Here is a 20,208-nt window from a genome sequence, read left to right on the forward strand (position 1 = left end):
AAGAACTGCTCCAGATATGGGTCCGTACCATGGGGTCCATCCATCAGGAGCAAACTGCTCCAACCTGGATCCCCCACGGGCAGCAGCTCCCCCCCAGACCCCCTGCTCCTCTGTGGGCTCCTCTCCATGGTCTGCCATGCAGGTCTGCCCCAGAATCTGCTCCGGCAGGGGTCTTCAACAGGCCGCAGCCTCCGTCGGTGCAGGTCCACCTGCTCCACTGTGGTCTCCTCCACAGGCTGCAGTGTGGAACCCTGATCCACTGTGGTACTCCATGGGCTGCAGGGGGACAGCCTGCTTCACCATGGGCCTCACCACAGGCCGCAGGGGACTTCTGCTCCAGAAATAGAGCACCTCTCCCCCTCCTTCTTCACTGACTTAGGCGCCTACAAGGCAGTTTCTCACTCCTCTCTCTCTCCCAGCTGCTGTGTAGCAGAGTTGTGGTTTTGTTTGTTTGTTTTTGTTTGTTTGTTTTGTTTTGTTTTTCCCTTTCCTTAAATATGTTCTCACAGAGGAGCAAACAACATCTTATTGGCTTATTGGCTCGGCTCTGGTCAGCAGCAGGGCACTTACCTAACATGGGGCAGCTTCTAGATTCTTCTCACAGAAGCCATCCTTACGGCCTCCTGCTACCAAAACCTTGCCACATAAACCCACTACAACCTCCCATATCCCACAGCAGAATAATAAGCATCAGGGTTAGACATTGTTTGTTGAAAATGTTTTCCACAGAAAGCTGATTAATAGATTCACATTTGAGAAACCTGCAGTGTTGTCCTTGAAGAAACCACACAAGATAATCATGAACTGTTGATGGAAGCCACAGAAATACAAAAACAAGGAAAAAATGGCTGCAAGAGTTTAATGCTGCTCAGTAGGACATGCTTGAACCACGGGATAGCTGGGACCACCTGCAACTACTGAAGCAAAAAGCCTGAAAGTGTCTACCAGTATTTCCAGGGCATATGGGGAGTACATACTAAGAGTGCATGTATTTGATAAAATAGTTGAAAATAATTCCTGTAATTGTTCCTAATTGGATTACAGAATTCCAGTGACTAATTATATCTCGAATTCTAATGGAAAGTTATTTTGCATATACAACAGCAGAGAATCACTAGGTAAGCTTACCATGAGAAAAAAGTGGGATGAAATGCGTTATTAATCCCAGATTTATTGCAATTAGAAAATTCAGTCTGTCTTCCAGCATCTTTCCCTATACATCAATGTATGATCTCTGTCCTACATATAAAACACCTTGTTAGGAGGCATAGGCCACAGTTTGCTGGCTCCCTAGGGATAAAAACACTGGGAAAGTAATGCTTCATGGAAAGCACTAGAACATTGATCTCCCTATCAGTCAAGAAATATGGCTGTTTCCAGGAAGAAATTGCAGAGTTTGGCCAACTTGTACACAACCTGAATTGAGGACTGCTGCAACATGTTAGTTAACTGGTTCATTAACCGTTCATTAACCTATTTAGTTCATGAAACAACAACAACAAAAACCCAGAAATTGGAGCTTACCTTTATGTTTTTACGGAGACAGCCTATGCCAACTGCCCCATGATGTGGCAGTGGAGTTTATACACATTCTGAGTAAGAGAAATAACATCAATTAAGTTATTTGGTATTTTGAGCTAAAAGCCCTCTCACATTTATATTGTAAGGTCAAGACCTCAAAGGTTCTCAGTTAGGGTGAGAGAAGCTTAAGAATCCAGTGTAGTATTTAGGCAGTGTGTGGAAAAGTAATTTAGGAGAGATCTTTACATCATTGTCATGAATCAAAGCACAAACCATTTTCATGTAAACTCATAAGGAAAAAGTGATTAACACTTCTCCACAACAGTTTCCTCAACTTTTATCCCTCCCTTTTCCAGGATGCTACTAAAATCTGGTGAATTTTGTTTTGTGTCATTGTGAAAAAAAAAAAAAAAAAAAGTAGCTGGACTGGTGTCCATACTACCTATCAATACAGCAGCAGAGGAGTTAGTCACAACTCCTACCTAAAGCAAACTGACTGTATGTCAGTACACCGGATCATAGAAACATCTTCAGCTGTTCCTGTTGTGGAGGCAACAACCTCATGTTGATACAGGTGAGATTGGGCTTGCCAGTGCACACGTGCAATCTGAAATAGGTACTACTGTTTGTGTGTACTTGCAGGAAGTACAACAGTAGTAAATGTCTAAATTGCCTTTAAGGGATTGCATTAATTTTATCAACTGCAACTAAGAAACATTAGTACTGGTCTACGCATTTGTTCCTTCTTACCCTCAAAAGACCATACGTAAGGAAAACAAAATCACCCTACTATAAAACTAGAACTCTGGGTTTAAAGAGGGTCCCTGGTTAGTTGTCCAGTATGTATGGTTCACTATACATTCAGCAGCTGTGTCAGATCCCACCATCCCTTCAACTTACAGTATGAAACAACACAGATGAAATACTGCTCCATGGCACTAAGCAGAATTCCTGTTTACAAGCTGGAGACTGAAAAAACATTCTGACCCTCAAGTCAGGCTGACAAGGATCCGTTTTGCTTTTTAAACTCTAGCATGCTATTACACTTCTGGAGCTAGACATGCCAAAAACTGATTAATCTTCTGCCACCACAGTTGCTCAAATACCTCTCTATCTTTGAGAAACCTTAATTTAAATAATCTGATACAGTGTTGTCTGAAAAGTGAGACTTGCAACACTGAATATGACATTTAGTAATTTCAGATATAATTTAGGTAATACCGTGTAATGGTCTCTTAGATTAACTGTGTCACGTGTATCAGTCTGAAGGGTGCAAAAATCAGTAATTATAGACTGTATGGTAATAGTTCTGTGCAGAAAGGGGCTGATGTAAACTACAGCGAGTACTACACAGGGGTTCAATTCTAACGGATAACCCTCAAGATTATTTTAATGAGATCTCAACAAAAGATTATCTATACACTAAAAAACAAAAACAAAGTTTAAGTTTTCAGCATTTAAGGAAACACTGCAAATGAAGTGCTTCAGAATCTACATCCAGCAAAGCTGACTTGTAGTCCAGCTATGACTTATGTATTAGTGATTACCCAAGCTCTTTGATTTAATATAACCCAAAAGCATTTTAAGAACAGTTGAAAATGCTGTCAACCTGCTTCAACATAGAATTTGCTCTTATTGCAGGTAAAAGTCTCTCTTGAAAAAGTTTGTAGGTTTAAAAGTTACCGCAAGTCATTTCAAGTTTCAGTCACTGTTACCTACTTTGCGTATTATTACAAATGCTTGTTTTTTTCAGGAGCACAGTACAGTGTAATATAATTAATGCTAAGCAACTAACAGGTAGCAGCATCAAATTGCTGAGCACTTGCCTTTGCAGTGTTGTATCGTGTACTATTGTTCAACAAGCCTATTGCCTTGCTGACCTTCTGTTTTAAGATGCTTTGAGGGGATGCTCTAATAAAAAAGCATGTACGATTACTTTGTCTATTTAAGCATTTTCCAGTACCTCATCAACAAACTCATTTCAGAGGTATTCCTGAAACTTGTGAATACATAGATGTATATGTGCAAAATGTATCTATTTTAAGACCTCAACACTTACACTGTGAATCTCTCAGATGACCAGTTGAAAACAGAGCGCAGTGTGCTTGTTACAGGCTAAGGCAAAAACAGAGCGAATTTTCTCTTGCTTAGAAACAGCCTAAGTAGATACATTAAATTATTGAAGTGCACAAACTGTATGTCTTTTAAAGACACTCCAGGTGTATACACCCCAATCTCAAACCTAGCTGAAAATTTCCTTAAAGATTTGCACTAGTTGACACATTTGTTAACCGCTAATCCTCGAGTATTGACAAAGCTGTGTGCAATCTCTGGAAATTTCTGGCACAGGCTGCCCAGAGAAGCAGTGGATGCCCCACCCCTGGAAGTGCTCAAGACCAGGCTGGATGGGGCTTTGGGCAACCTGAGCTGGTGGGAGGTGTCCCTGCCCATGGCAGGGGGTTGGAACTGGGTAACCTTTAAGGTCCCTTCCAACCCAAACCATCCTGTGATTCTGTAAAATCTATGATGAAACCAAAGAAATTAAAAACAGGCCAATGCTTCAAGGAAACATCAGGTTCCCCCCAACCGCCACTCCGTATTTTGTCTTCAAGACATCTGAAAATCCTCTAAACCCTTCCAGTGACTGCCATCCTCTGTATTATGAGGAACTTTTTAAAGGCTGGGAGCTTGAAGCTAGCTGAGTGACCCAGCAACACCACACAGGGTGCAAATTTATCAGGTATCATTCCGTAATTCAAACATAACCCACTCACTTATGTACCTTACTATTACTTTTGTCTGTGCCTCAACTTTCCACACTGACCTTCTCAGACCATTTGGGTAACTTCTGCTTTAACTCCCTATCTCCCATCCCTTCTCATCTGGCAATAAGTCCCTCCAGATCTGGGAGTTTCTCCCCCTCCCTGGAACAACCACCCACTGAATAAGCAGTGTTCTTTGCGGCCTTTCAGAGCCACAAAACCGTGAACAACGTCTATGATTGAGCATCCCTCTTAAACTATTGCATCTTAGAACAGCACTGAAGAGCTGTTATACAAGTTACTGTTTTTGAAATAAATTCTCCATGCTAAGAGACTCATCAGAAATACTCAGGTGTTCAGGGTTGTTTATGGACACCTTTATGGACACGGTGAAACTCAAAGGCAAGTCCACACTGCCAGCATTCCATTTCTCCTGCAAGTGATTTCTCAAGTAACACATAAAACCTCTTAAGAATTTTTGTGTGTAGGCATATGTATTTTCAGGAATCCCATGTTTCAATAAAGTAAAGCATGCATAAAAGGTAACATTTTCTGGATAAGACCATTTATTTTAGCAAATAGATGAATCTTTATGATGAACTGGAGGCTGCAACAGCTGCTCTCTTCGGCTTCGGTGTGGTTCCCTCACGGAATCCATTCCTGCAATTAGAAATAGTTATCACTTTTTGAAAGGTGTATTTTCACTCCAGGTCATTTATTCTAACAATATTACAGATCAAGTTTACCATCTTTTTGTCAGCTTATCTCAGTAATGCACTGAAATCACTATGAAGTTCATATGTTCAGACATTTTTAGTAAGAAGCATCATTGACAAGCTGTTTGGAATTAGTGGCATGGCTTTCTTTCTTCTGTTAAAGTGGATTTGACTTCTTCAAATAGGAAGATTTCAGTAACTGAGTGTAAACAGTGAGACTGAATCAGATCTAGCACATCAGCTGAAGGCATCCCATATTTTATGTTCTACTAAGCAACTCAACAATACATTTCAGTTTGTTAGAACTTAAAAAAGCAAGTCCATTTCTTACAGAAGTTCTCCGTGCTTCCAACCAAAAATTAGCACAGGCATGACAAAAGTCAGCCCCAAGCTTGCTGTTGGACATGACACTTACATTTCAGCCACACTTGGTGGAACAGAGGTTGCGGTTATAAAAGAGCTATTTTCTAGCTGCTGCTGCGATAGACTGTGCTAATTAAAAAAAAAACACCTATGAAAATGATCCCTCTACTACACCTAGTTCCAGGACTTACTAGACCAGAAGTTACACAGTTCTGTTTTTGTCATGGATTTAATACAAGAAGAATTCTTAATTTAACAGCACAGTACCTTCCCCTACATTACTTCGTTAGTACAACTCCCAGTTTTATAGTAAGCTCTTGAAACCTCCAACATAATCTGGTATTATAACTACTTACTGCTAACTGAGTCCCAGGTAACAGAGGGACTACAGAACTATTTCAATTCTCAACTTTTTTTGTGGATTTAAGTGAAGCGATTAGAACACATTTCAAGAATTCTCTTATAAAAACCCACACTTGAGTGCAACCAGCACTTAACTGACTCACAAATACAGGGAGTATCTTTTCAAATTTGGCCATTTTATTACAATACCCTCTCTGTTCTGCACTACCTGCATTTAAAAGAAACATCAGAGCTTCTTACACAGCCCATGTATTACTAATGGTAAGCTTTATAACCTCAAAGGAATATGCTACCTATTATATTAGGCATTCCTTATCTCATGATATATTTTAAAAAGACCCTACCACATTAAATGTGCTAACCAAACATGTTAACCCCGAATCAAGATGGATTTCAGAATACAGTAAAATCCACGTTAAGATTTCAAGTTACACTAGTTTGCAATGAAACATCATACCTGAATCGACGATAGACCTTTTTCAGGTGCCTCATGCGACCAGTACCAGTGGTGTTGCGTCTCTTAGCCTTTGCACTCCAGTTATCTAGAACATGCAAGTTACTGTTACTCACGATGTCCACAAAATAATTTGCTGCACAGTACATTTGAATAGCACAAATATTGACCAACAAAAGAAAAAAAACCTTTTAAACCAAGTCAATTTTTATGTAGTAATACTGCAATGTAGCTTAAGTATCAGCTAAATTAGTTAAATCAGTATTAATTTCCAATTTCAGAAAAGCTTCAAATACTCCAGGATGACAGACTATTCTTCCCTGGTTTGAAAAAAAAAGTCTAACTACTGAAAAAGAAAAATGCAAGTATTTAAGCTCAAGTCAGTTAAAAGCTCCATACTTACACTTTCTCTTACGCTTTGCAGGATATCCACATTTCCCACAGGTAGACTTCTGCAGGTGGTATGCCTTGGACCCACATCGACGACACAAGGTGTGTGTCTTATTTCTTCGCTTACCAAATGATGACGTACCCTTCGTCTGAAAAGGATTTCAAGACATTGCACACTGTGAATATCACTACCACTTGAAAGATAGATACTTACCTCAAAGAATAACTTTGTCTAAAATACTGGCAGAAATTCCCTAACTCCTCTGGGGAATTAGTTGCTGGGTGGAACTCTGGCACAGTGAGCGTGTCAGAGCCTCGCTGAACTCTAAACCACCACCCCAGTTTTACCTGTAGGCCTCCTCCGCTTTCAGAAATGGGTTCCTTATACTTCCCTCCACCACTCCGGCCCCACTCCCTGCTGTGCACTGATCCACATGAAACCACCCAGCGTTTATCCCCAAAGCCCTTCTCGTCTCCCCCAACCTCCTCACCAAGGAATATTAAACTTGCTTTTCCTAAGAAGAGGCGCCTGTCTCCCGCATGCCTGCCACACGCTCACCGCGGGCGGCCAGGTCAACCGAACCCCGTCCCTTTAGGCTCCCCGCACAGCCCAGCCGAGGGGCCCTACGAGGGGCCCCATGAGGAGCCCCGCCGGCAGCACCACCCCAGCCCCCCCGCCGCCACGCCAGGCCCCGAGGCCAGGCCCCGAGGCCGCCGCCCTCCATCGGCCGCCCCGCCGCCGGTCGGGCCCGCAGCATGGCGCTGGGGCTTCCCCGAGCCCCCGCCGAGGCCCGCGGTGCCGCCGGCCGCGGCGTGGCGGCGGATGGCGGCGGATGCCCCGCGCCCGCGGCCCGGCGCTCACCATCTTCCCCCGCCGCCAGCACCAAAGAGGCCGGGCCCCGCCTCCCTTCCGCTATAGCCCCGAAACGGCTTCCGGGGGAGCGGCCGCACAGGCAAGCCCGGCCCCCCACACCCGGCCCGGCCCCTCAGGGCCTACGTGCCGCCTTCCCCTGCGCTGTCCCCGCTGCGGCCCGCCACCCCCAAAACCTCACTGCTGGGCTGCGGTGCTTGGGGAGAGCTGCTCGCACAGTTAACATGCAGGAGCGGGGCGTTTTTGGCTGTGACAAATACGAAGTGAGCTGTTGTAAACAGTGGAGAGTCCGCTCGTCCGTGGCACACAGCTCCTGTGATACCGTCTAAAGCATTAAAACACATCATCAGTGAGAAATCAGTTGTTATTCAGATGCACCACATACATTCTCCTACCATACATCTCCAATAGACCTAGAAATTTCCTATAGGAAATTACATCAGAGTTAATACTGGACAAAATTACACATACAGAGAAAATGGCATAAATTTGTGTTTATTTTATCACCAGTTCAATGCATACACTCCTAAACGAAAATCAGGAAATGATGATAAAGCCACTTTATTTAACTTTGATTGTGGAATTATAAGCCTGCAAACCATGAGGAGCCCTCTTGTGAAGAACGTGGACAATTGAAACCCTGTAATGTAGAGCATTTTCAACAGAAAAAGAGATCAGCCCATGGCACAACCTCAAAAGCAATTAGGCCTCACGTGTTGCATATTCGCTTTGGTACAAATCAGCCTTGTGCAGTTGTCCTGATGTTAATTTGTCATTTGTTTCCTGAGCGTGGCCTCCCACCGAATTCCTTCAGCGCTGGTTTATGTGCTGGAAGGCTTTTGAGTTCTTCTAGGATTGAGAGATGGGGCAAAAACGCCATTTTGACATTATCTGCGTTGTTTCCAGACACATAAAGGTGTGTTCCAGGCAGCTCACTTCTTTCACTTTGGCGATTTCCATCCCCAGATGGAAATATATCGCATCTAGTCCATCCACGGTCCATCTGTAGTGAAAGGTGAGAGACAAGTCTCTCTCAACTCTCACTGAAAAAACAAAAACAAAAACAAAAACAAAAAACAAACAACTGTTTAAGTATGAATTCATCCTACAGGCTGGACTGGGTCATATTTTCCCTGAAACCTGGGTGTGCATCTTTCATCTGGTGCCTCCTTTCTTCTCCTTTTTTCACAATAGGTCTCAGAAATCTGTAAGATGCTGTGAAGACGTTGGACAGATACCATAGCAACAGCCTCCAACAGAAGTGTGTTGGTTTGGCTGCCTGCAAGGATACATTGCCAAAGGAATTATTCTTGTCCTCTGTGGGGTAAAAATAATCTTGTTCATTTAAATATTTTCAAACCTGTTAGGAAAGAAGGACTCTTGGTATCATCATGCAGTCTTCTTCAGTATTCAGGACTGAAAACTTATAGAGTAGGGAATGGGCAGAGCCGTGGCTGACCCCATATCATCCCAGCAGCTCTTAGCCCCCACACAGGTCATGCATGAAGATGGCATTCACTGCCAGTTGTGAACTCCGGCCTACTTAAAACCACAGGCTCGCATACTAACAGCTGCTGAACGTCACCAGCCTAAATTCACTGACCAATTCACTCTTTTTCAATGCAATAGGAAGTAACCCAAATGATATAGAAGGTCTGGATTTCAGGACTGTCTTTCTGATGCAGGAAACACCAGTCTGTCACTACAACATACTGCAGCTCCTGCACAGCACCTGGCGTCCAGCCAGTGATGGGGGAAACTGTTGTTGCAATGCCAGCAGAAAATGTGATCGTACTATGCATCTAGATAAAGGTTTATTGAATACTGTCGAGGTGGGTGCCTTTCTCTGTATCCCCTAACACAGTATTTTGCAGCCTGTCTGATATAGTTGGGAATGAAAAACTGAAGCCAAAAGTAACACTGGACATACCCACCCATTTTTCCTTCCATCCCTCAGGTGTACAAGCCTCTCTGCCTCAACCTGATCCCATCCATAGACCTGCCTGACCTCCTTGCTTTGCCCTGGCACTTTGCTGGGAAAGAGGAGGAGAATCGCCTACTTCCAGTCCCTGGCTGCACTAACACAGTGTCGCCTTACACATAAGTCCAACTGGGGGACAGGGGAGGCCAAAACAGGGCTGCCTAGGCAGTAAAGAGCGAGGTAGATATAAGCACCTAATAGCCTCAGTGGCATTTGCTTCTCATGGGTTTGGTGTTATACTGCTAGTTAGCAACATCACCAGGGTACAGTACAGCTATATAGTCCCTGAAGTGACTATGGTGGGATTTGCTCCAAAGCAGAGTAGTTGTTCTGGTTCTTCAAAACCTGAACACTGCTGAAAGGAATTCTGTGTGGCAAATGCGAGACTGATACCCAAACAACTTCTGTCAGATGTCATCATGTGTCATCTCTTAGTTGTGCACATGTGGCGCATTGTTTGCACAAATGGGGATGACTACAAGGGATAGGAACAGTGAAGATTCAAGCTTAATATATGCTAGAAGCTAGTAGGTGCTTGATACCAATTATCTTCAGAAATGCAGGTCAGCTGAAGTATTTATTTCTAAATGTGTTCTCTGAGATCAAACAAATGTTTGATCCTGTTGGGAACTGGACACTTTGACCTAGGTAACAGTGTCTCTGTTGGGCTGCAGGAAAATTGAATAATTGAAGGACAAGATTTTCATGACAGTTTCGATGCTTTTGTTTCTGTATGTCATCTTGATCTTCAAAGGTAGACACCTCATTGGAAATAGTGGTGAAAAAGCTGCCCTGAATATCTGTTAAAAAGCACTCACAAGAAGAGTATCTAGTTTGAAAATATACCTTTGTTTGTACGGTGTTCAGATTCTTCAGTTTGAAAATAAACTTTAATGTTTTAATTTGAATGATAAACACTGGTCACCACAAGGTGACAGCATAGTTCAACTAAAACTTCCGAACAACTCAGTTGAAACTCTCTGAACAGGAAGTTAGGTTAATAAATTGAAAGCAATGTCATTTATACTGTTCTTAGATCTCTATGATAATAACAGAAAATATGAGCAAACAGCAATGTTTATGAGAAAGGCTGTTCAGAGAATCACAGAGCTGTTGAGGTTGTAAGAGACCTCTGGAGATCATCTAGTCCAAGCCTCCCTGCTCAAGGAGGGACACCTGGAGCACATTGCAAAGAACTGAATCCAGAGGGGTTTTGAATATCTCCAGAGAAGGAGATGCTATAACCGCTCTATGCAATCTGTGCCAGTGCTCTGTCACCCTCACAACAAAGAACATTTTCCTCATATTCAGATAGAACTTCCAGTGTTTCACCTTCTGTCTGTTGCTTTTTGTCCTGTCACTGGGCACCACTGAAAAGAGCCTGGGCCCACTGTCTTGACACCCTCAAGATCTTTATATACATTGATAAGATCCCCTCTCAGCCTCCTCTTCTCCAGGCTAAACAGGCCCAACTCTTTCAGCCTTTCCTCATAAGAGATGCTCCTGTCCCTTAATCATATTTGTAGCCCTCTGCTGGACTCTCTCCAGTAGTTCCATGTCCCTCTTGTACTGGGGAGCCCAGAACTGGACACAGTACTTCAGGTGGGGCCTCACCAGGGCTGAGTAGAGGGGCAGGATCACCTCCCTTGAGCTGCTGGCAACACTCTTCCGAATGCAGCCCTGGATACAGTTGGCCTTCTTGGCCACAAGGGCACATTGCTGGCTCATGGTCAGCCTGCTGTCCACCAGGACTCCCCGGTCTCTCTCTGCAGAGCTGCTCTCCAGCAGGTCAGCCCCCAGCTGTACTGGTGCTTGGGGTTATTCCTCCCGAGGTGCAGGATCCTGCACTTGCCCTTGTTGAACTTCATGAGGTTCCTCTCGGTCCTACTCTCCAGCCTGTCGAGGTCCCTCTGGATGACCATCTAACTCCAACCCCCCTGCCATAGGCAGGGATGCCACCTACTAGATCAGGTTGCCCAAAGCCCCATCCAGCCTGGCCTTGAACACCTCCAGCGATGGGGCATCCACAGCTTCTCAGGGTAACCTGTGCCAGTGCCTCACCACCCTTCTATGGTGAAGAATTTCCTCATAGTGGCTAGTCTATCCTCTTCTGGTTTAAGACCACTCCCCCTTGTCCTATGCCTTCTTATGGGTAAGAGGTATAAATGGTATAAAACAGGCCTGATTTTTACCCCAGATGGAGCTCCTTTTGTCTGAGAAGCTTCCTGTGCTGCTCCGTGGAGAGCAGCCCCTGCTGGAGCAGTCAATTCCTGAAGGACTGCACCCTGTGGTACTGCTTCCAGGCTGGCAGTTCTCAGGCCGGCAGGCATTTTCTTCTGCCCCAGGCTCAGGAGACTTTTTCTGTCAGCCTTTTTCCAGTAGGGCATGGTCACCTTTAGGGTTGCTGCCTCACCCCGTTACCCAATTCCATGATAATTTCCCATCCCTCAAATGACTTCCATCTGGGTTGCTTTTTAGCATTTTTTAAAATTTTTTCCTTAAATGCGGGGCCTGGCCTGGCAGCCTCTGTGGTCACCGGCCCCCGGCTCCTCCTGCTGAGCCCTGCGCAGCCATGATGTGTCCCCAGCATTGGTGTTTAGCGGGGACCGGGGCTGTCTGCGCCCATCCTGCTCCCAGTGCCACGAGAAGCTTCGTACGAGCTGTCGTGGCGTGGAGGGGCTGCGCTCCCTGCGCCTGGACGAGACGCTGCGGGACCGGTAGCTGGAGGGACTCCGCCGCCCCTGCTGCTGCCGCTGCTCCAGCCCCGCGTTGCGTTGGGCCCTTCCCCAGGGCCGGCGAGCCGAGGCGTCCTGCACAGAGCGTGGCACCAGCTAGGCTAGGATGGGCCACTGGCAGAGTGGGCAGGAGGCTCTGTGGGCAGCCCACGGCTGGATGCACTCCGTGCAGAAGGAGTGCCCGCAGGGGTCCAGCCGAGCTGCGTCAGCCAGCGGGCCCAGGCAGATGGTGCATGACTCTTCTCTGGGCGCCTCCACTCGCAGCTCCTGGCGTGGCTGGCTCATGGTGCCTGCCTCTGTCCTGGTGGGGAGATGCTTGTCCTCTGCGGGACGCTGCTCTGTTGACAAGCAGGTATCAAGCACCTCCGGTCCTCAGCACCTCCCTTGCGGGTCGCTGGCAGAATCTCAGAGAGCCACAGCCCTCCAGCAGTACCTTGATGCTTTGTGCTCCACCAGGAAGACCTTGACACCTTGCCTGCAACCAGAGGGATCTCAACATCTTACGTGGCACCAGAAGGACGTTGACATTTCGTGTTCCACCAGAAGGACCGGGGTGCCTCACCTGCCACCCAGAAGGACCTCGCATCTCTCGTTTCACAGGAAGGACCTTGACATCTCGCGTGCCACCAGAATGACCACGATGTCGTGCCTTCCACTAGCAACACCTCCAACTCTCACACTCCAGCAGTAGGATCTCGACCTCTCGAGTGCCACCAGCTGGACTGGACGCAGGCTGGATGCTCAGGGCACTTATGGCCAGCTGCCTTTTGTGAAGCCATAGGGTGACAGCAACTCTCTGGTGACATCACAAGGCTCTTGGGGTGCCCCTGGTGGCAGCACTTAGGGAATTAACGTGACTGTTATGAGAAAATGCTGACATAAAATGGCTGCTCCACGCTGACAGGAGCAATGTCTGCCAGGCTGGGGTCCAGGCCAGGAGCTTGGCCTTCGGCCTGGGAACTGTGCCTGGGAGCCAGGGACGTCCTTGATGTGCAGCTGGACACCTGAGCACAGGGGACGCCCTGAAGCGACCATCAAGGAGGACACAACAAGAAACTGAGGAGCAGCTTATCACATGGGAAGGTGAAAAAGAGCCTGGGCATGAGGAAATTGGCCCAAGAAAGTGGGAACATGCATGAGAAATCAAGAGATGTTTAAAGAATATCAGGAACATTATCAGCTATTGGCTGTCCAAGGAGGACGGTAGAATCGAACAGCATCTCTTGGTTGCCTGAAGTGGTGGTGTCATCATAGAATCATCACAGAACCACAAAATCACAGAATGGGCAGGGTTGGAAGGGACCTATGAAGATCATCTAGTCCAACCCCCCTGCCAAGAAGGATCACCTAGAGCACATTGCGCAGGATGGCATCCAGGTGGGTTTTGAGTATCTCCAGAGAAGGAGACTCCACAACCTCTCTGGGCAACCTGTTCCAGTGCTCTGTGACCCTCACAGTAAAGAAATGCCCTCTCCTATTCAGTCAGAACCTCCTGTGCTTCACTTTGTGCCCATTGTGTCTCATCCACTCACTGGGCACAACTGAAAAGAGACTGGCTCCATCCTCTCAACACCCTCCCCTCATATACTTATACACATTAATGAGGTCTCCCCTCAGTCTCCTCCAGGCTAAACAGGCCCAGCTCTCTCAGCCTGTCCTCATACAACAGGTGCTCCAGTCCTCTCATCATCTTCATAGCCCTCTTCTGGACTTGCTCCAGTAGTTCTATGTCCCTCTTCTACTGGGGAGCCCAGAACTGGACACAATACTCCAGGTGGGGCCTCACCAGGGCTGAGTAGAGGGGCAGGATCACCTCCCTTGAGCTGCTGGCAACACTCTTCCAAATGCAGCCCAGGATACCATTGGCTTTCTGTTCTGGGTCTGGCTGGGTTAGAGTTAACTTTCCCTGCAGCAGCCCATACAGTGCTGTGCTCTGCACGTGTAGCTAGAACAGCACTGGTATCACACCAGTGTTGTGTCTATTACTGCGCAATACTGGCACCGCATCAGGACTCCCTCCAACCCCCATAGAGTCAGAGGGCAAGAGGTGGGGAGGGGACATCACTAGGGCAGTTGGCCTAAACCGACTAAAGGGTGTGATGGCACACTCAGCAATAAAAGATGGGAAAGGGGAAGGGGAAGGGGGGGGGGGGGGCTCTCGTAGTGGAAACGTCTGTCCTCCCAAACAACTGCTATGCGTATTGAGGTCCCACTTCCCAGAACATGGCTGAACATCACTCATTGATGGGAAGTAGAGAGTAACTGCTTTCCTCTCTCTGTGTTTATGCACTGCCTTTGCTTTTTTTTATTTTTTTTTATTTTTCCTTTTTTTCTTTTTTCTTTTCTTTTTTCTTTTTTTTTTTCCCCTCTTCCTTTTCCCTTTAATTAAAACATCCTTATCTCAAACCTTGAACCCTTGGTGTTGTACTTTCTCCCTCATCCCCTTTAAGGAGGGGGAGTGAGAGAGCAGCTGTGGTGGAGCTTGGCTGCCCACCCGAGTAAAACCACTGCACCTTCTTGGCCACAAGGGGGCATTGCTGGCTCATGGTTAACTTGTCCACGAGGACCCCCAGGTCCTCCACAGAGCTGTTTCCCAGCAGTTCAGCCCCCGACCTGCACTGGTGCATGAGGTTATCCCTCCCTGGGGGAAGGAACCTGCACTTGCTTTTGTTGTGTTTCGTGAGGTTTCCTTTTTGCCCAACTCTCTGGACTGTCCAGGTCCCTCTGAATGGCAGCACAGTCCTCTGGGGTATCAGCCGCTCCTCTGAGCTTCGTATTGTCAACAAACTTGCTACGGTGCACGTCCTTGATCCAGGTCATTGATGAATAAGTGGAACAGGACTGGACCCAGTATGGACCCCTCGGGGACACCGCTAGCTACAGGCCTCCAGCTAGACTCAACACTGCTGATCACAACCCTCTGAGCTCTGCAATCCAGCCAGTTCTCAATCCACCTCACTGTCCGCTCATCTATCCCACACCTCCTGATCTTAGCTATGAGGACATTGTTGGAGACAGTGTCAGAAGCCTTGCTGAAAGTTTTCCTTTCTCCAGACTTCTTCTCTTGCCTCTGGGGTCACGCTGGCCTTAGCAGTAAAGACTGAAGCAAAGAAGGCATTCAGTAACTCTGCTTTTTCTGTATCCTTGTTCACAAGGGCACCTACCCCTTCAGCAGCAAGCACACATTTTCCTTAGTCTTCCTCTTGTTACTGATGTATTGAAGAAGCCGTTCTTGTTGTGCTTGACATCCCTTGACAGATTTAATTCCAAATGGGCCTTAGCCTTTCTTGTCTTCTTGTAACCTGTTAAGAAACTAACGATTAATACAAAAGGCTATGTTTCTCTAAAATGAGAATGAGTAGAAGACAATTAAACAGCTGTCACTAACTTATGAAATTACTTGTTAAAATGTAGTGGAAATGATAGAAAAGTATCAAAAGCCTTTGTGTAACAAAGCTTATACGAAGTGTGTAAGTTCTCACTCACCTGATCAGCTGCATTTCTTCACCTGCTAGAGATCAAGAGTAAAGGACAACCTTTATGCTGGGGCAGCTGGGAGGGATCCTGGTTATCTCCCAACCAGAAATCCCACAAAAATCTTTCTTTGTTCCATCTTTATAGGGGAGCATCGTCAGCATTCCTCTGTACAGTGTAGGTAACTATGAGCCTGCAACATGCTTGGTATACGATGCAATAGCACCTTACATAATTTTGAAATTTCTTTATATATATATATATTTTCTTTCTGCTTACACGTAGACACATCACAGTCTTGTGGTGCCTTGTTGCACCAAAATAGTAAATGTCAGAGGGGATTTAACTGGGTGTCCTCAAGCTTGTAGTGTTGGTTGTGTGGCAATTTGGTCTGAGCATCAGAAGGGGTGCATACCAGAAAGCTGCAAGCTCCTTTACAAGTTAGTAGCTGTTTTGTTTTGTTTTTCTCTTTTCAGTTCTATAACAACTTAACTAAATGTTATTGTTATCAGGGTAATCCTAACAAGACAAACAATCTTTTTTGGGTAGTGTCTTAAACCCTTCTTGTATTATTTATGCACACATGCACATGCACAAGTATCAAACAAAACTTGCACTGGAGATCTGCTATAAAGTGCTTCTGAGCCACTGCAACTGAGAGATGTAATTTGCATCACATTTCAGGCTGAAAGGCCCAGCTTCTAATGTCTCCCTTAAACTGCAGAAGAGTGTGTTTTACTCATTAAGAAAACTTTTGAACCACTACAGACTGCAAAGCACTGGACTTAATTTTCCTTCAGATGTGTCTGAAGTTTTTGAGAAGAGACTGGGCAAATGTTTGTCTGGAATTGCTTAGCTGATCTTTTAGTGGGGATGCAGATAAGCTAGATGATCTTCTGAGGTTCCTCCCAGACATATTTCTATAATGCTGTGACTTTATAAGAGGTTTCTAAATGTAAAGACATAACTATATCTCCAGTTTCCCTAGGTGTCACGTTTTCAGAGAAAAGCATGTGATGTATGATGTTGTATGATTTGAAAAAAAGGTCAGATCTTCACAAATTCAGATATCACCTGCTTTTCTCATTATGCTGGTTGGCCAAGTGGAATAATAGAACCACAGAATATCCTGAGCTGGAAGGGACCCACAAGGATCATCGAGTCCCATTCCACCCAAAAACCAAACCCTGTATCTGAGAGCATTGTCCAAACATTTCTTGACCTCCAGCAGGTCGATGCCATGACCTCTGCCCTGGGGAGCCTGTCCCAGTGCCCGAGCACCCTCTGGGTGCAGAACCTTTCCCTAACACCCAGCCTGACCCTCCCCTGTCCCAGCTCCATGCCGTTCCCTCGGGTCCTGTCGCTGTCCCCAGAGAGCAGAGCTCAGCGCCTGCCCCTCCGCTCCCCTCGTGAGGGAGCTGCAGGCCGCCATGAGGCCTCCCCTCAGCCTGCTCTGCTCGGGGCTGAGCAAACCAAGGGACCTCAGCTTTTCGCCATACATCTTACCTTCTGAACCCTTCATGATCCTTGTAGACCTCCTTTGGACACACTCTCATAGTTTTATGTCCTTTTTATACTGTGGAATTCAAAACTTCATGCAGTACTGGAGGTGAGGCCGCACCAGTACAGAGCAGAGTAGGAGAATCCCTTCTCTTGACTGGCTAGCAATGCTGTGTTTGATGCATGCCTTCTATAAATAAATATAAAATAAATGCTACAGATATAATTATAAAAATAAACACCATAAGTATAAAATGAACTCTATGGGCTCTGCCTTACAAACTTGCCTTGCACAGACAGTCATGCATTTTAAACATCTGTCCTTTACCAAGGTAATGCAGGTCTCTGGCTTCCATTTGCAGGGGTATTCTAAAGCACATTACATTGAAAAATTCAGTATTGAACAAAATAAAAGCAAATATCATTCAGTAGTGTATATCTCTATGCAGACACATACACATGAATGGTACACACTTAGCAGTACTAGCAAAGTTTTCTTTTTTTTTCTTATATATATATATGTGTATATATCAAAAGCTTGTCTGGTTCATAGCTGGATGCAGAGTAGATCTAAGCTTAAACATTATGGCTGAAATTTGCTAACTTGGAAGCCCAGAGTTGAACACCTAAATATAACTTATAATAACTATTCTTTTACAGTTTCAAATTTCCCAGTATGGACGATATGTGGACATATTGACTCTTTAGAAACAAAATATAAATTAAACTGGTGGGGAACAGAAAACCTTACAGCACCTTCTCTCTCCAAAGGTAGGCAGGTAATTCAGTCTTACAACACCTATCCAAGTTTGACACATGATGATGTTGAAAGCACCAGTAAGCTGTGATTAAAATGCACATGAAATAAATATAAAATGTTCTGTTTCTTTTCAGAAATACAAATTTGCTTCTCACAAACATTTATATTCATACAGATCAAATTTGGTTTAAATCTAATATTCAGTGATAAAAAATAAAAATGCATGGTTCCAGCCAGGTGGAAGTCAGAGGAGAAAACATTGGAGAAGAGTGGGGCGTTCATATTTAATCTGAAAATCAGAAAAACAAGCCAAATATATAATTTATTTATCTCTAATTTCACCTCAGGAATTCTAAAGAACTTCATATACCTGGCTCTAGAGCTACCACAAATGACTGTTTACCCTAATCACTCTGTCTCTTGACTAGAAAGAGAAACATTACCTCACCTAAAAGTAGAAAAACCTGTACACTTGCACAGCTCACTTTGCTCTGCATGGAATTGTGTGTTATGCCTTTAATATCAGGATGCAAGACACACGGTATAAGAAAAAAGTCTTTTCAGCGAAATGAAATGGACGATTGCAAGTTTAAATTTGTTGAAGATAAAGCCTATTTCCACAGGTGAAGTAAGTTAGCCTTTCTTCATCAAAATCACTGTTGCATTTTATTATGTTCAGCAGCTCAGAACCTTCCCTAAGTCAAACGTTTTGCTAACAAAGGTCAGCTTAAGCCTGCAGTTATGAATGCAATCTTCTGTTTATTCTGGAATAGGTTTTTCCTGTATCAGGCATTTTCAGCTTTCTGTTTACTGGAACTGACACATACTGGTTCCATCGGGAAATTCCCCTAATATCCACGTACAATTTCAATGGTATACCATTTCACTTGAATAAAAACAGAGTGCAAAACCTTTCCTAGCCTTCTTAATGTGTGCAAAGAGGAAATAAAAAGAACATTTTCCTACCTGATCACAATATGGCACTTACAATCCTGTGGACACAAGAACTAGAGTAGACTAGCATATGCAGCACAGCCAGTCTCTTCAGAGCAGATTTTGGAGGGGATGGGATGCAGTCATGGCCTGAGGTCTGCGTTTTACACTGGCAGGCTGATGGAAATGGAAATGCTGTTCTGGTTATCTGGTGCCTGGATCAGATCAGATTTTCTTAAGTGTCCAGCTAAGCAGTTGCCACTGTTTAGATTGGAACTGCACCTTAGCACCTTTCTACCTCTGAAAGACTTAACTTTAGATGAAGCAGAACAAACTCAGCTTTGCCAGCACTTAGGCAGATAGTGGAGAACATGCCCGTACTTACAGTTTTACGTCTGGTTTATCATGTTAGTTAGTAGTTGATAACCAATTGCTGTAAGTTAGCAATGTTTTTCAGTTCTGCTTGAACATATGGTGGAGATGTCGCCTAAGAAGTGGCTGCTAGAGAAGAGAGGAAATGTCTGAAGGAATTTGCACTGTATAAAAGGTCACAAAACTGTGACACAAAGGGTCACAAAACTAGCTCTAAAAAGTCTGGACATTGCTGTTTGCTGCATACTTTTCACTGTATTCTAACAGCAGAATAAAATGTGGTAACCCTTGAAACAATGATGTTGGTAATTGACTTTTTCTGCTGAGTATTTCAACTAAATTACAAGTTACTGACTTAAGTCAAAGCCAAGCACAAACCTTTCCCAAGGTGATTTTCCTGAACAGCCTTCTTGAAAAGGCTGATGCACTTTGTGTGGGGCAGTATATTCCTGAGCAAGCTTCATTACTACCTCTGAAGGTATGGTATACAGTCACCAATAAGCAGGAAGAGGTGTGTGCCTCTTTTGCTATGAGCCTGCCTAGGAAGAAAGAAAGAAAAATGAGATTTCATTGTCCATTGGGGTTTTTGTATGCTGTTATCACAAGCCTTGCATTTTTTATTCTCTCCTTGGAATCATCTGTCTCTCTGTCTCTCTCTCTCATTTTTTTTTTCTTCCTCATCCAAGACACTTGATAGCTCTAAAAAGTCTGGACATTGCTGTTTGCTGAATACTTTTTCCTAGCTATTAATTGTCTCTGTTCACATCAGAAATGTCATAAGTTTAATCACGCTCATAATGGCTTTTTAACCAAATAACCAAAAAAAGAATGGGTTTACAGGTTAATTAAGAGCAAATACTATCTCCAGGAATGCAGATTCTTCCAAAAATATTTAGTTATACGGTCTTCACTACCAGATGAAAATTTTCCAAGTTACATTTGATGCAGAGACAGGTCTAAATCAACTTATTATATACCAATCAAAAATGGTACATAACAATAATTGCATGGCT

At 44.7% G+C, this 20,208-nt stretch overlaps 1 protein-coding gene and 1 long non-coding RNA gene across 2 annotated transcripts; both read right to left on the reverse strand.

Moving 5' to 3' along the window:
* Positions 1–4,831: 4,831 nt before the first annotated feature.
* RPL37 (ribosomal protein L37) lies at positions 4,832–7,568 on the reverse strand. The gene is made up of 4 exons (XM_080574475.1): positions 7,432–7,568; positions 6,583–6,718; positions 6,183–6,267; positions 4,832–4,943 (listed from the first exon to the last, which is right to left on the reverse strand). The coding sequence occupies exons 1-4, from the start codon at positions 7,432–7,434 to the stop codon at positions 4,874–4,876; spliced, it is 294 nt and encodes a 97-aa protein (XP_080430601.1). The 5' UTR covers positions 7,435–7,568; the 3' UTR covers positions 4,832–4,873.
* An 8,192-nt stretch (positions 7,569–15,760) lies between these two features.
* Positions 15,761–19,848, reverse strand: LOC308186162. The gene is made up of 3 exons (XR_013943938.1): positions 19,574–19,848; positions 18,857–19,000; positions 15,761–18,179 (listed from the first exon to the last, which is right to left on the reverse strand). It is a non-coding gene; the product is annotated as an uncharacterized lncRNA (long non-coding RNA).
* Positions 19,849–20,208: the final 360 nt, after the last annotated feature.

The sequence above is a fragment of the Anser brachyrhynchus genome (genome assembly GCF_964034855.1).
Source record: "Anser brachyrhynchus genome assembly, chromosome: Z".
NCBI lineage: Eukaryota > Metazoa > Chordata > Aves > Anseriformes > Anatidae > Anser > Anser brachyrhynchus.

Excerpts from the sequence above, each read along its gene's own strand:
- RPL37 (XM_080574475.1), bottom strand. Across the intron at positions 6,268-6,582 it reads TGCAAAGCGTAAGAGAAAGT|ATAACTGGAGTGCAAAGGCT; the intron begins GTAAGTATGGAG and ends TGCATGTTCTAG. Across the intron at positions 4,944-6,182 it reads AAGGTCTATCGTCGATTCAG|GAATGGATTCCGTGAGGGAA; the intron begins GTATGATGTTTC and ends TTCTAATTGCAG.